Genomic DNA, 16660 nt, shown 5'->3' with positions numbered 1-16660 from the left:
GACTTCCACTGTTTTCACCTATCTTCCTCATTCACTTTTGGCGTGCGAGGAGGGTTGATGGGTAATTTCAAATGAGAAATTAGTTAAATTATTGGTTGCATTTGAAGCGTGACGTTTTACACAAAATAACAGGAATTATATTAACAAATACATTAAACAATACACAGGCATTTTAGTGATATTTCCGTCGTTGTGGTGTTGAAATAAAATCCAGAGTCCTGTTTGTCCGAGACAAGACCGAGTAAAAATGCGGTCGATTCTCGAGTAGGCCAACACGACCTGCTCTCAAGAGACCCCTTGAATATGTATTCAGCAATTTATATCTTTATTTATATCTCTTCTATATATAAATACAGATTGTCTTTACATTCAGTGATTAAAATATGTTCATCTTCAGCAAACAGTATATTTATTGAGATTAATTTAATAAATTATGGTCTCAAAACCGACACAGGTGATCATGGAATTCAACGAGACAGGTTTGATGCGATCGGAGGCGTGACAAGCCAGCGTCTGTCGAGTGTACTGCTGCTTCAGTTTTAACAACACGAGGACACGCTCATTCAGTATCAAATGATATCCTGAGAAAAGGCATCTTCAGTCATGACACCCCCCCACCCACCCCTTTTCCCACAAAAAAAAACGCTCGGCATAATAAAATCTACAATAGTCCATTGTCTGCATCTACATGTGCTAGCGATGTCATACAGATGTGTGCATGTAAAAATGTGCATATTCACTAATCCAAAACAGCGTTCAAGTTCGGTGACCTGCCTGTAACCTCAAACGTTCTTCGAGAAAAATATTTCTTACATACGGTAATCGTTACTGACATAACATCCAAAGTGCGGTTTATCGAGAGCGAGTGTGTCATCTTTCTGGTCTGTGCTTCTTCCAGAGACCCTGAGGATCAAGCTGTCCCCCCCACCCACCAAGCAGGGTGACAACGTCTCTTGCGTCCAAAGCGTCCTTGTAATTCCTCTGTGATTGGAGTGATGAGCGAGAGCATTGTCCGGACGCTATCAACACATGCTATAGTCCTTTTGAGTTTTGGCCTCAGCGACTTTCAGTCTCAACAACTTTCCATAGCGTTTCTACTTGATACAAGTCCATAGGCCGCCCGCACTGGCCTGCGTTTAGAGGTGTATTTTCAGTGTCCCCCCACCCATCCCTCCCCCCAACGCCTGTGCAGGAACCAGAATCCCACAGCAGTCACTGTAAACTTGCTTACCCAACCAGCCTTCAAAAAGCAGGTGCTACAACGCTTTAAAAAAAATCTATTCTGGTCAGCAGAGAAAACGTGCTAAAGAAATGTCCTACCTCTTCTCTGTATATATTTCCTTTTTTCTCTAAATGTATATATACAGTATATGTATATATATATTACTATTAGGCGATGGAAAAAATATATTCTACAAAAAGAAAACTCTGTGGCACTGCGCTGGCATGCTCTAGGAATCTGCCCTCGGTCATCTCTAGTTTGGTCAAACTACGGTAGAATGGAATGTCGTTGAGAGTCCATATGGATTTCCATCACAGAGGGATCTACTGGGGTTCTCTGGTCCTCAGCCAGACGAGCATCACGGTCCAAGGGGTTTGGCGCTAGGGAGAGGGTGGCGGAGGGGCGATCTAGCAGCGCCAGGGGCGGAGTCGAAGGTCCTCAGCCTATCCGATGGAGCGTAGCGATTGTCAGATGATTGACAGGACAAGAGGAGGATAGGATGTCGAAGCCGCTGCTTTCACTGGAAAAAGAGAGACAAACAAGATGCCAGGTCATATGGAGGATACAGAACACCAGTTTTACTTGATGAAATTTTTTTAGATGCCCAGTGGAACTTCAGCTTTTTTCACGTCAGACTAAGGCAGTGGTTCCCAATCCTGGTCTTCAGGGCACCCCTGTCCTGCATGTTTTAGATGTTTCCCTGCTCCAGCACACCTGATTCAAATGAATTGTCATAAGCAGGCTTCTGCAAAGCTGGATAACGACCCATTCATTTGAATCAGATGTGTTGGAGCAGGGAAACATCTAAAGCATGCAGGACAGGAGGTAGCTGAGGATCAGGGTTGAGAACCACTGGACTAAGGTGCGTGACATCCTACTGGAAGTGGAAGGCTCGCACCCGCCACACACAAGATAAGGAGGCTCCTCCTCTCTCTCAGTGCATGTCTGCCTATCACACATGCAAATGCTGTTGCAGTATGTCTGAGTAAGGCATTGACAGGGCGTTGAATAGCTCTTTGTTTGATTAGCAATGTGTGGCTGTTAGTCCTCCTGCACATTTCGGAATGGACGAGGCCTTTTGGTCTACTTTAACATCAGCCAAGATGAACGAGAGCCGACAGGTACGCCGGCCTCCTAGATGACCGATCGCGGGGCTAGCTGGCTCGTAGCTTCTGAGGGGAGTCCTCACCAAGTAGACATCCAGCACGGAGCCGTCGTCGCGGTCCATGTCCACATCCATGGTGCTCTGCTCCGAGGTCAGACAGATAGCGCTGTCCTCCAGGGTGAACGTCGAGCTGGATGCCATGTCATCTCTGAGACCGGAGGGGGGAGAGGAGGAAGGCTACGTTAACCGACAGAGCCATGCAGTGAAAAACCCCACAGGATAAAAACAGAAGTGTTACAAAAGCAGCTGGCCAATCCCAAACCCGAAAACATCCCCCATTGACATAATAAACAGATGTTATCATCACAGCACTGCACGGCACAGCTGCCATATCAGAGAAACCGACATCAAAGACACAGGTGGGGGCCTGTAGTCTGGGGAGAGACGTGAAAACAGAGAGCCTGTCTGGTGTTTGTCTAGTGGGGGTCCTATCTGGTAAGCTCCTGCTTAAGACCGGAGGAAATGAAGGAATCTGGGATAGGAATCTGTAGGAGATGTGTTATTGTGGAGTTCTGCTACTGATGCATGTATGGACATCCACAGGGAGGTGGTCATATTTAGACATGGACAGACATGGCCATGAAAGCCATTCGGTCGTATGAGTGAGAGTGGATGTTGTTGAACAGCAGGGGGCGCCTTTGAGGCTCTGTGAAGGGTACAGAGAGGTTTCAGAGGCCATTTTCTGTCATGTCAGGTGAGTTCTGACTTTGCTTAAATCCTGGAATGTGTTTGCCATTTTATGAAAGTGATCATCCAAACTTCACCCCACCCCCCTTTACACGCGCACACACTCTCTCTCCCTCTCCCTCTCCCTCTCCCTCTCCCTCTCCCTCTCCCTCTCCCTCTCCCTCTCCCTCTCCCTCTCCCTCTCCCTCTCCTCTCTCTCTCTCTCTCTCTCTCTCTCTCTCTCTCTCTCTCTCTCTCTCTCTTTCTGCAGCCACAAGTCACACAGCGACATAGAACACAAGCCCATTACTGACTAACTGACAGACTGATTGTCTACATGGAAAAAGTCACCCAATGTCCCCTTTTGTGACATTCCCATTCCTCAACACAATAGCCCTAATGAGACCTTCTTAACACCTCTAGTTAAATATTCATGACAGCAGTTGCGACAACAATCTAGGGCAACAGACAGGTGCATGAGAATTAGACAAGACCAGGCAAGCAGCACAATAGACCCTAAGAGATTAGGCTAGAACCTGACACTATTGGACACACACACACACACACTCTCACACACACACTTACGCACACAGACAGACAAACAGAGAGGTGGGCCGAGAAGGGGTAAAAGGAGGTGAGTGAGAAAAGTAGGTCCTGGTCAATTCTAGAAGTATTAAAGGAAAAACCCTAGCCTAGATATCATTGTATGTACTGTATCTTATCTATACACCCTGAAATGCTGCTGATCTAATCTCTATCTGACTGTGGTCTTTGCAGGTGTGTTGAGTCACCTGGTGTGCAGGCGTCATGTGACAGAGCAGGTGACAGGAAGATTGGGGACGACCAGGTGAGGCCAGGTACTCAAGGTCAGGGTTTACTACCAACCAACACTAACCTATCATCACCCGAATAACACCTTCCCCCACTCCCCCAACACACACAAATAAAAAAGGTTTTCCATCGGGATGAATAAAGTATCTATCTAGCTACACACACACATCATCCCGCACGCCCCTCCTACAAAGCCCAACAAGCCACTCCAGGATGACAGACTCTGTTGATTACCGGTCGATAATCACATTTCCAATAGGCTCTCCTTGATCAATATAAAGTGCCGTGACGAGCGACGTAGTCAAGCACATTGATAAAGTGTGGAACACATCAAAAGCTGGGCATCTGCTCTCGCTGGGCTTGGGGTTGTGAGAGGTAGAGGGAGGGAGAGAGAGAGAGCAGCGTGACCTGAATAGAGATGGGGGGGGGGATAGAGAAGGGCTTCCTGTTCAGGAGGTAGAGTGGTGGGGGATTGCGGATGAGAGAGGAGAGGTTCAAACACAGCTCACAGTGTGAGTGATGGGATGGAAAAGAAAGTATAGGGCTGGGGGTGGACTGTGTGGGTGTGGGATGGGTGTGTGGAGACAGCCGTACCTGTCGTCAGTCTGGCCCTCCAGGCACACATACACAGAGGAGGAGGAGATGGTTCCCATGGAGGAGCCTTCGTAGAAGGACTGGGGCACGGGAACCAGGTCAGGGCGCAGGTAGGACCCAAACACTGCTGGGGGAACACACACATACACACAGTTACACACACACACACCGTTGTACGATGCCCTTTGATGTAACCTTACCTCTGCCATAGGGAGGAGCGCTAAATACATACTGCCCAGACTCACACTGGGTTTGATTTTGACCAGTTGAGTTCGATTATGAACCATGAGTTCAATCCTACTGACCGCTGTTCCGCTTTACCAACAACACAGAGTTGAAGTTCAACGGTTAAATCCAACAGGAAAGTAACAACATTGCTTTACGGGAAGCTTGCGATGGCATGAGCTGATAACACGTGAGGTGAAGTGAAACTTTAACAATACCACACCCTCCTCTCTTCCTGTGTGATATTGGCCAACAGCTGTGAGCACACAGGAAGGTCCAAAAGCTGGGGTATCGCAAACTCAATTACTATCACTGCCACACACACACATATATTTTGATAATGAGTTAGGAGGGCCGTTAATAACAGGAGAGGATCTGTTTGGTTTCCAGCAGGCTCACATTTCATCTGGGGACAGCCTGTCCCCACAGCACAGGACAGCGTTTTATGGCCCCAACACAAGTATCTGTTTATGGAGCCTGAGTGACTTGAAACAGCCCTATCGATCCCACACAACCACAGCTGTGATTTACAAGGCAGATTGGGGAGAAGTTAAGTGTCTGTTTGGGGCCACCGACAAATCCAGAATGAGTGTCGGGGGGTGGTATAACATTGTGGCGTGTGACAAACTGTTAAGATGACGGTTTTCATTCGGTTCACTGTAATGGTTATCTTGTGTGTTGTGTTGTTTTGGTCATTTTGTGGTTGTGTTCCATTTGGTCTCTCTATGTCTTACTGGTGGCAGGGTGTGTGTGTGTGTGTAATATACTGCACTGCAGTGCACCTTACCTTGTCCATCCAGGCTGGCCAGGCTGCGCGCCGCCCCCAGCTTGTCTCTCTTCTCCTCGCTCCTCTCCTCCGTCTGTGAGGACAGGATCTCCTGGGAGGAGGACTTGAGAGCAGGGATGGACGTGCGGGTCCTCTTAGAGGGGGAGAAGCGGATGGCTGCAGAGGGAAACGGGAACGGGGTAGGGAAGAGAGATGGAGAGAGGGAATGAGAGAGAGGGACAGAGCGGTGGAAAGTGAGAGAGGAAAAGAGGGAGAACGAGAGAGTGAGATTGAGAGTGAGAGTGAGAGTGAGAGAGAGAGAGAGAGAGAGAGAGAGAGAGAGAGAGAGAGAAGGAGGGAGAACAATCAAGAGTGATAATTGGGGGAGATAAAGGCAATGAACAGATTAACCCCATTGCACCAATATCGCGCGCAATAAAGCCCTGAGCTTCAGTCCCAAATTAGCTGTAAAATGATCAGTCAACTGTTAGTGCATAATGATCGTTATGCAACCGCCCCTACCAAACCCCCACCCCCCGCCTTCCCTGTCCGGCCTCCCAAGCAGAACTTCAAATTAAAACCCCCCCACAACCCACCCCTTCTCAGAAGCATCGCCATGGTAATAATTAATCCAAATCCCGGGAATCACCGCAGAGGCACCGCAGAGTTATGGAAGGCGCTCTTTAGGTGGATCTTGACATGATGTCTCACAATAACGGGGAAACCTTTACAATCCGCAACAACATGTCACTGATCCAGAACGCAGCCTTTGAGCCCTGAAGCCTGACCTACTTGGCTGTGTGTGTGCGTAACTGTAAATGTGAGTACGCGTGTCACTGGATCGCTCACACAAACAACCTGTTTAGCCTAACTTTCACCAGGTGACTTGGCGATATCCAATAACTTTCCTCCTCTAGGTGAGTCCACAAGGAAGTCATGTAGACGGTCATATACAGTATGCACACAAACACAGATATTCTTGTCAGTGATATCAGGAAGTTCGACACTTGAGAAGGTAGGCAAACCCCAAAGTGCACGCTCTTACAGGAATCGTCAGACACTCAAATAAAGCAGCGTTTAAAGTAAATCCTGCTTCCAGCCATGCTGTTGTCAACGACAACAATAACAGGACTAGCCCAACTGCACCATACCGAGGTCATTACTGAGACTCCCTTCCTCTGCCAGTGAAACGAGTCACCAAAACATGTCACTAAACCAGGGTCGGGTGAGTGGCATCGATCGGAACACTTACTCTGGGTCTTCCTGAACACCCGGGTGCTCATGAACTTGAGGAATCTGTTGGCGTAGAAACCGGGCCGGTGCACTGAGACAGAGTCCTGAGGAAGGAGATGGGGGAGAAGGGGCGGAGAGAGAGGGGGACAATGGCAGTCTTTATCAGGCAGAGGGGGGGATTGATATCAAAAAGAATGCGACCAGTGAATGGCCCGTATTCATAAGGAAGGGCCGCTCAAAGTATCAGATGTGTGGCTCATATCGACTTACGCCATCGTAGACAAGGGCTTTCCACGAGTGTTCCAGCTTCTTAATAAATCTGATGGGGGAACAATACAAAAGGCTTTGTCACAGATATGTCAGGTTGGTTATGCAACTTCTAGCTCAACTCCCTCCCTCCCACACACGCACACACACACACACACACACCCTAAAGCCTTTTCAAGCGGAGATACCCTTTCTGCTTGGCTCTCAACACACCAGGACATCAAAGAGTGCTGGGATGGGGGTAAATCCCATTCTCTCCCTCCTAACCCAACTGGGAATGTTACTGATGGATGAAGAGGCAGGCTGGAGGCGACTGAATGGATTAAGATGATCAGATAATAACAAATTGGAGCTATTTGTTAGTGTGTGAATCTGCCATCAACAAGCGGCGAGGCCTTAATCATGGTGACAGCCAAAGTGGAGGCTGATGCGCCAACCAGGGAACAAGTTTCAGGTCAGCTCCCCTCTCCATGGTCTCTCTCTTTCTCTTTCTCTCTCTTTCACTCTCTTTCCTCCGCCCAGCAGCACAAAATCAATGACTCAACAAAGAATGAACAGATAGATGGTTGTCCTGTTTTACTGGGCGGGGTAAAAAAAAAAAAGGGTTCTTAACTGAAACAGCCTTCTCTCGGTGTACCTTTTGTACTGTAGCTACCATTCCCATGTCACCTATGCGATGCCCCGCGGCGCCGTACCTGTAGGACTGCAGGATGTCGATGATGCCCAGGAAGATGAGCAGCTTCTCGTCTTTGTGAGATTTGGCGGGGATGCCGCCCATCCTGAGTCACAGCAGAGGACAGAGCAGGCTCATGTCAGTCTCTCAGAATGCAGTCAGGCAGGAACAGTACACCACGCAGGTCACTATCAACTATTCACCCCCCCCCCCCACACACACACACACTTCAAAGGCTTCCAGGGAGGACACTGGACCCTCCCACCAAGGAGACAATCGCTTTGAAGGATGTGAGGTGAAGGAGTGACGTGGTGTCGGGGAGGTCTGTTTATGTGTTCATGTGTGTGTGTGTGTGTGTGTGTGCGGGGGCGTGTGTGCGCATGCCTGTGTGTTTGCGTATATGCGCGTGCTTGCGTGTTCGCGCACGCGTTCCCACTCACGTGTCGTCGGTGGCGAGGACCTCGGCCGCCTTGCCGTCCCCCTGGATGGACTCCATGGCGGTGGAGTAGAGGACCCTCTGTCCCACGGGCCTCTTCCCGTCGCCCCCCGCCTGCCCCGGCTCCGCCCCCTCCTTCGGGGTATGGTCCAGGACGTGCACCCCGAGCAGCAGGCTGTAGTCCATGATCTTGAAGCTCTCCAGGACCTGTACGGACGGGATTCCACAACCGAGTCAGATACCACGATACCCACAACAAAACGCCACGATAGACTAGATCCTATGACGGGTTTTTCAGAGGCAACCAGAACACTACACAAACACCTCCACAGAGAATACCGAGAATGTCTGCGTGCGAGTTGAAGTAGCACCGTGCGTTTGTCAATTATTTCATTGGCCTAGATATCCTGTCCCCCAGTGACCACAGAGGGTTCAGGACATCTGAGTAGGAAAACTTGGACCTGGATAACCAGAGGTGTTCCGTGTTACACATTGACCTGTCCGAGGAGGCTTGGGCCCTGTTTTCCAGTGCCTCCTAGGGTCCAAGTCCACTCTCTCTCTTCCCACCTGCTCAGGACAGAACAGTCGAGAGACATGAAAGAAGCCTCTTGGAAAGACAGAGAGAGAGATGGGCAGTGCGGAGGGGGGGCTGGGGGCTGTTGTTCCTTGTTTTCTCTACCCTGACTGACTTTTGCATCTCAAATGAGTGTTTATGAAACTGTGCCTTGTGTGGTTGGCCTGCTGTTATTTTGAAGCTTCCGACAACAAAATAAACAACAAAATGAACCCTTTTTCAAGGCTCATATTTTTGTTTAATATTTTATTTACAGCTTGCCTTATTTCCCAACCATGTGACCACAGGAGGAACCAGCTCGTCTCAGCAACCTCTCTTCCTGCCTGTCTTCCTGCCTATCTGCCTGCCTGTCTGTCGCAAAAGAGATGAGGTTGGTGAAGCGAGGAGGAACAGGGAAGTTGAGAGGTTATGGAGAGTGTCATGGAGTGGAACGTTCTGTGAGCTATCTAAAATAGCCACAACATTCATCATCATTGTCATGGAAACCTCATGAGTCAGCTCTACGCCAGGCCCCGTAAACAATATTCCTGACATCATCTCATCATCCTTGTGCCCAGTGTGAGGCTAACGAAGCAGACGTCAAGCACAGCTGTCTTTAAAATCACTGAGCACAGAAAATTGAGCTGGAAAATGCAGAGGGTTGATGTGTTTCGATCTAGACAAATACACACTCAGAATAACTGGGAAAAACCTACATGTACAGAACCTACTTGGTCACCAATAGTAGGCTAGCCCCATCACTAATAACCTAGCCCTGATTATAGTAGCTCTTCAGCCACAATCTATATTAGTGCAGAAAAGATTAAGTACAATAACCAGTAATAACGTACAATAACCTTTGTATCCGGTTCCTTAGAAATACAATATGTCTCATTAATTAAAAAAATATGTTCTTGTTAATAGAACGCCTATGAATATGGCGAAAACAATGAGGAAGTATACACACACACAGAGAAATAGCCATAAAATATCCCATGGTGCTCGTGTTTGAGTTTTGCCGTCACCCTGTCTTGGGAGATTTGCATGCCAGCTATTTGACTCCCCCAACATATTCAAAAAGTGGCCATTTTGAATATAACCACACACACACACACACACACAGACACACACCTGCCCATAGACGATCATTAGTCTCCCAGCTGGCTTGACCACTGCATCTAATCAGGCCTTCCAATACAAAAACAAACAACATGGTCACCAGTTTTTTTGATCTAAAAGGCTTGTAAAAAGGCTCCTCCACAACAAGCCTTTAAAAGTGTTCATATCTCTGTATAGGATTTACAGATGCACTTTTTCTCTCTCCAAAATTGTCATTTATTAAAAGCATAAGTGACTATTGAGAAATAACACGCCACAACCTTACTCCACATCTTACAACACCTCCTGTGTTATGTAATGCTGTTGACAGTTTAGTTTTTGAGATATTTTTCAGTCTTTGGTGTCTACAAGCTCCTTCCTGGCCCGTGTCTCTCTCCACAGTGGGTCTCAAGCTGCAGTGCTGTGCCTCGAAAAAGCCCACCAGTACAGCCTGGCCCCTGTTCCCCTCTTCCCCTCACACACTGGGCTCCTTTGAACAGGCTGAACAGAGCTCCTCTTCACCCTGCGGTGGACCGGGGGACCAGGCTTGTGCCACACACGACCTGGCCCCCACCAGCAGCTCTCATATCAGCCTTCAGAGGGACGACGCAGACCTTCCTGCCGTAGGTCATCGCTGGCGTTCGCCGTGTTTGGCCATGACTTATAGCGCCTCTGTGTTTCCTGGTTAGACAGATTTATGAGGCTGTCTGACTTTAGTATATGGCTCTAACATCAGCTGACAGCACTAAAGAGGGGTGGTTAGATAGTTAAGAGACTACTGTGGTTTTGGCTGGTCGTACTTCTGCAAAGAAAAAAAAAAGAGAGAGAGAGAGAAACAGGTCAAAGTTCTTCCAGAGGAGTGGTAGAATCCCATGACAAAGCAGAACAGAAGAGAGAAGAGGAGAAGAAGAAAGGAGAGGAGAGGAGAGAGGAGAGAAGAGGGGATGGGGAGGAAAAGAGGGAAGTAGAGAGAAGAGAAGAAGACAGGAGACCCACAAAAGGTTGTCTCAACATGACAACATGACCCGCCCTGTCTTACACAACACAATATTACCCACTGTGTGTCGGTGTGAACCTGATTATGTGTGCATGTGTGTGTGTTTGCTTGAACTTATGTCACACCGAACCGGAAAATTCAAAGTCCAAGACACTGTACTCTGCTAGAGACTGGCCTGTCAGCTTGTTTCTGCTTGTAGTAGCTCCCATGGTAACACCCAACCAAACATACAGTACTGTTTGGAGAGCTGTCATAATAGCTTACAGTAGATTGCCATTGTCTCATCCTCTCAGTGTGTCTGGCCACTTAGTGACGGTGACATTACCATGACACGACACGACTCTCTGTTACCAGTCAGACACATGCAGCAAGGGAATCTGTCACCGACTCTAAACACTCTCCTCGTCTCTCCCCCTCCTTCACTCTCTCTGTTCGTCTCTCGCTCTCTTCCTCTCTCTTTCACTCTCTGTTCCTCTTTCTCTCTCTCTTCCTCTCTCTTTCACTGTCTCTGTTCTTCTCTCCTTTCCTCTCTCTCTCTGTTGGGTTCTATCTCTCCTTTTCACTCTCTTCTTCTGTTAGTCTTTGTTTCTCTCTCTCTCTGTCTCGCTAGTGATATTGTGGCACTCTGCATGGATTATTCATGTCCTGAGTTAGCTGACCATATGGAGGCCATGGCGGGAGCTGCAGTGAGATGGATGGAAGTGGAAACCAAAATGAAAAGAGAGGGAAAGCGGGGTACCCTACATTTCTCTGGGTGACCCACATACAGTAGCACGGACCACCGTCCCTGGCGGTCAGCGGCCTTCTCTCCCCCCCCCCCCCCCCCCAATGCCCCCCTCCTGTCCCCCCCCTCTGTTGTTGTCTGCTGCAGTGTTCTGTGGGCCCTGGGCTCAGTTGCTTACTCATGGAAACGGACAGAGAGATTCTGCTTAGAGGGCACTTTGCTTCCCGCTCAGCAGGGGAGGATAGGAAGCCGTGACAATAACAAACGGCGGGGTCGAGAGTCGCTCGCGAGTCCACACACACACACAAACACAGACCCCCGCCCACACACACACAGACCCCCCCCCACACACACAGACCCCCCCCCACACACAGACACACACAGACCCCCCCACACACACACACAGAGCCCCCCCCCCCACACACACCCCCAACATCCCCGTTGTGCATGCATAGGGCTTCCTGAAAAGCGTGTGTGGCTGTTTCCCAGATTAAACATTCAAATGCAAGTCATTCTATCATTCACGGTTTTCTGAGAATAAATATTTGTCCAGGGAGCAGAAGGCGGAGGACAAGAGAACACAGCCTTTGGGAAGGCGTAAAAAAAAAAAACGCATTATCAGCGTTATAGGGGTTAAACCTGACGTGTTGCTTTAGGACCGGCCACAGCTGACGTGAGAAACAGGTTCCCACACACACACACACCCACAGCGCCCACACACACCCACAGCGCCCACACACACACACACACCCACACACACACACACACACACACACACCACCCTCCCAGACCTTCTCCTAAATTGTGTCACACTGAGACCTGGGACCATCTCCCTCACAACCAGGCACGCTCGTGACCCGCTTTCCACACTGATCCTTTTAGCTGCTGCACTGCCCGGCCAGAGAAGAGGGTCACTTTGAAGTAATGAGGAGAAAGAGAAAGAGACCGAGAGAGAGACCGAGAGAGTGAGTGACAGAAAGAGAAAGAGAGTGTAAAAGAGAGAGAGAGTGAAAGAAAGAGTGAGAGTGTGACAGAAAAAGTGAGAGAGGGACAGAGAGAATGTAAGAGAGAGAAGTAGTAAATAAAACAGGGCCCCAAAGATCTGAAGCAGCCTTTTGGAGGGCCTTTGAAGGACTCTTATCCTCTCATCAGCATTGGACACGCTTAAGCCAAGGCTCAACAAGTCTTCATTCAAGAGCATGTGAGAGGAGAGGAGAAGAGAGGAGAGGAGAAGAGAGGAGAGGAAAATAGACAGTCTTTAGCTGGTTGGTTCCCAAATGCCATTGAGGCGTGACTCCCACCCCCCCCCCCCCCACCCCCATCCGCCAAAAAAAGGAAGCAGTCATCAGAAAACACACAAGACTGACTGTTACCTAACAGAGCTACATATCACTCTGCCCCACCCCTTCTCATTACCCTAACGACTCTCCTCAGGCCAGCAGTTGTTGTTTGCTGTTAAAAACAACCGGTGGGTTTTTTCTTAGACCTGCAAATCCTTCCTCTAAGCCTGTTAGTAATATAAAGTAAATAATATAACGAGGTCATTCCGTTTTTTTAAATCTGGCTCATCTCTGCCCCATGAACCACAGCCTACACACTGTGTAGAGATTGAGTGGCAGACACAGTGGAACACCCTCTCCTGGGGGCTTTGTGTGTGTGTGTGTGTGTGTGTGTGTGTGTGTGTGTGTGTGTGTGTGTGTGTGCCTGCATGTCTGAAGGTGTGGGAAAAGGCTCATCAAACAGGCCCCATATACCAGGAAAGGTTAAACTAATCTGTGAACACCAAAAATACAAAACCGGTTTCAGATTAGAGGCCTTTCATTTGTAAATGAAGACATACCATAACGCCATTCCAGACTTCCTGTCTCTGCTGTTATCAGTCCCCCACAAAGAGCCTCTCAATTGTGATACAAGTGATACTGGTCAAACTGGTGGGACGTGTGCCACACTAGAAAACAAACCTATAACCAAGCCTTCAGATGAACAACAACACGTGGAACAATCTAAAAGAATGCGTGGCTCACAGTTACAAAGGACAAGGCTGTAGGCCGGGAAGATAAACCACGGCAGTAACGCTCCTCTCGTCTGGATTCACTAACTCCACAGCCTGTTATGAAAGGTGTGTCTTTGAAGACAGGTCAGAACCCAAACCAGTCTCCAGCTAGCGCTGCGATGGCCTGTCAAACAATAGCAATCTCCTCCTCCGCGAGATTAGCCAAGACAATCTCATGACTCTCCGCTCTCAAACAGACGGGAATGCCGGCTAGCTGCATCAGATTGGGCGACTATCTTTAGACTCCGCCGCTGGTTCTCTCTCACGCTATCGGGTCCATGACTTAATCACATTGGGTGTTTGGAGAGCTGTCAGGACACAGGAACATGGAGCCCTGAGCTCCCACTGCAAACACGGTGGAAACAGTCTGTCCTCTGCCAGATAAACGGAAAGTCCCCAAACTGAAAACATTCAACCCAACCCAACAAACACACAAACATACTGTCCTGTACTTGTATACAAAGTATCAGAGTAAAGATGTGTGTGTGTGTGAGAAAGGGAGAGCGCGTGCGCGCGTGTGTGTTTACATGTGTGTTTGACTGCTGACTTCCCATACACAGAATCAGTCCCACAGTCCTGACATTTTTCCTGTACTTCCATGCCAAATACAATCCGTACCCTAGCCCCACCACTGCTGATGTGGCATCTGACCCTGTGACCATGCGGTCCGGGCCTAAGCGCTGGGCCAGGCCGGGCCATATTAGGGCTGTGTGTGCGTGGGAACGGGGCAGGGTGGAGGAGAGAGCCGTGCACCTCGCTGAAGCCATCGGATGTGACAGGTCTGAGAGAGGCTGTTCCCTGGCTGCGATCTCAGCGGACGGGGGGGAATCTGAGGTTCCCCCTTGTTGGTTCTGTTTGACAGCGTGTCTGTGTTGTTCCATCAGACGCTCCGCTGAGCTGGTGGGGAGGCGCTCCCAGATACGGGCAGACAGGCGGATCCAACAATCCCTCCCACACGCCATACACACATCAGACAGATATCACACACACACACACACAGACATGCTGTCTCTCTCTCTCACACACACACACACACACACACAGACATGCTGTCTCTCTCTCTCACACACACACACACACAGACAAACATGCTGTCTCTCTCTCTCTCACACACACACACACACACACAGAGACGCAAATATTGTCTCCCCCCCCCCCCCCCCCACACCCACACCCCCTTACCCGGCAGTCTCTCTGCAGGGTCTTCATCAGAGCGTTGTAGGTGTCGGTGTCGAAGTACAGCCCCTCGAGCATATCCTGGAAGTCCAGGTCCTTGTAGGTGGGGCAAGCCTTCTCCCGCTCCTTCCTATTGGCTCGCCGCTTGTAGGTGGAGCCCTTCAGGTCGTACTTGTAGTGCATCTTGACGGAGCGCGGCAGCACGTTGTTCATGACCACCAGGCGGATGTTGATGCCTCCGGACTGGACACAGTACAGGCCGTAGAACTTGGGCAGCAGTGTGCGAGGGTTCTGGTTCAGGTTCTGTGGACAGACAAGTCGACACATATGTATCTGTGCAAGAAGACAAATAGGTAAACAGACAGGTAGACAGGTAGGAAGAAAAGTATTAGACAGACAGGTAGACAGATACACAGACAGGTAGACAGACAGGCATGCATGCCATTGTCGTTTGATGTTCCCTGTAGTGATGTAACTTCAAATATAGTTAGTTTAGATGTAGTTATATATAGTTTATAGCTTGTACGACTAGGGAGTAACATCCAGGCATCAGGCCTGGGTGGGAGCAGGGAGGACTGACCATGTAGGAAGATAAGTAGAATACAGACAGGTAGACAGATATACAGACAGGTAGAAAGGCAGGCAGGAGGGAGGACTGACCATGTAGTACCCCGGGAGAAGCTTCTGGAGAAACTCGGCCTCTTTGTGCTGCACGGTTTTGACGATGAACTCGTCGTCGCTGGTCAGGTAGAAGAGAGAGCCACTGGCGCCAGGATTGGACAGCTCGATCAGTGGTTCGTTACAGATGGAGTACTGGGGAGGGAAAACAACAACATGGGAAACGGTTCAAGTATTCAGCTCTTCGAGCACGGCTCCCACACGGCTCGCCAGAACAGCATTGGGTAACATATGACCGCTACACAAACAACACAACATCTGTTTTGTATCGTGACATTCAAAGAAGACTGAGTTGTTTTTCATGCCGGGAGATCTGGTAAACAAACGTAAGGTTCCATTTATGCATGCCCGGCTTTTACAGGTAAGTTGTAGATCATTCACACGCGAGGACGCCCGCGCACACACACACTTCACCCCACCCTCCTGAACAAACACCTCACACACGCTCATGTGACGTCAGTGAGGGACGTCATGAGTGAGAGGTCTGTTGAATTGATAGGGTGTGGCGTGAATACGGACTGGTCAATAGTTCAGAAGAGGTGTGTGTGGGTGGGTGGGTGTGTGCGGGTGTGTGTGTGTGTGTGTACAAAGTGGCTTTTACAAGCCCCACATCCACCTTTATTACTTCCAGTGATGTGAGATCAGTCGGGAGCCTCAGGGGGTGAACTGGCTCTGTGTTTCCCCACACACGTGTTTATGAGTTCAGAATATAAAGCCCTTTCAAACACAGCCCATGTGTGCAAACACGCAAAAGAACACTGCCAATGCACAGCCTTAATGAGCTGCATGCACAGGCAGTGTGCTAGGCCCGTACACATGAATACACATCGCCCAGTGTGAGAACGAATGGAAGTCAGGAGAGGAGAGAAAAAGGGAGAACTATTTCGGAAAAGAGAGGAAAGCTGTGAGCGGCTGTGGGTGTGTCATCAGGGAAGACCTGATGATAGATAAGGATGGAGGAGAAACTAGGAGAGGAGAGAGGACAGGAGATAATAGGAAAGGAGAGGAGATGAAGAGAGGTCTAGGAGTTCCCTTTGCGGCTTGGCAGCCTGCAGTCACGCTGAGCCCTGAGCACTAACACATTCGCTATTTATCTGCCTTGGCATTCAGGGACCCTGCTGGGTAGCGTGTGTTAGCGTGAGTGTGTGTTAGAGTTACTGTGTCTTCAACAAACAGGCTGCATAATCAACACGAGAACATAAATCACATCATCAAGAGCATAGTGTTTTTCTCTTTTCTGCCTCTGTCTCTTCACTGTGCTCTTTCAATGGTTCCTCTGGTGGCCTTTTGTTTATCATAAAAC

At 49.1% G+C, this 16660-nt stretch overlaps 1 protein-coding gene across 3 annotated transcripts in view; it reads right to left on the bottom strand.

The window, feature by feature from the left end:
* Nucleotides 1–304: 304 nt before the first annotated feature.
* Nucleotides 305–16660, bottom strand: part of pip5k1bb (phosphatidylinositol-4-phosphate 5-kinase, type I, beta b) — a 32709-nt gene continuing 16353 nt past the window's right edge. For 2 of the 3 annotated variants that reach the window (XM_067231334.1, XM_067231337.1), the window contains exons 6-15: nt 15340–15492; nt 14686–14982; nt 8083–8285; nt 7665–7748; nt 6973–7021; nt 6722–6806; nt 5491–5646; nt 4479–4605; nt 2412–2535; nt 305–1742 (exon numbers count right to left, since the gene is read on the bottom strand). In XM_067231334.1, the coding sequence (XP_067087435.1) occupies nt 1740–1742; nt 2412–2535; nt 4479–4605; nt 5491–5646; nt 6722–6806; nt 6973–7021; nt 7665–7748; nt 8083–8285; nt 14686–14982; nt 15340–15492 (1281 nt within the window). In that variant the 3' untranslated portion in view covers nt 305–1739. The remainder of the gene's footprint in view (nt 1743–2411; nt 2536–4478; nt 4606–5490; nt 5647–6721; nt 6807–6972; nt 7022–7664; nt 7749–8082; nt 8286–14685; nt 14983–15339; nt 15493–16660) is intronic. The other variant, XM_067231338.1, reaches the window with a different exon arrangement.

This window comes from Osmerus mordax, chromosome 28 (genome assembly GCF_038355195.1).
Source record: "Osmerus mordax isolate fOsmMor3 chromosome 28, fOsmMor3.pri, whole genome shotgun sequence".
Classification (NCBI taxonomy): Eukaryota; Metazoa; Chordata; class Actinopteri; order Osmeriformes; family Osmeridae; genus Osmerus; species Osmerus mordax.
Note: the sequence above shows the minus strand (reverse complement) of the source record. Positions and strands in the feature narration are given on the sequence as shown.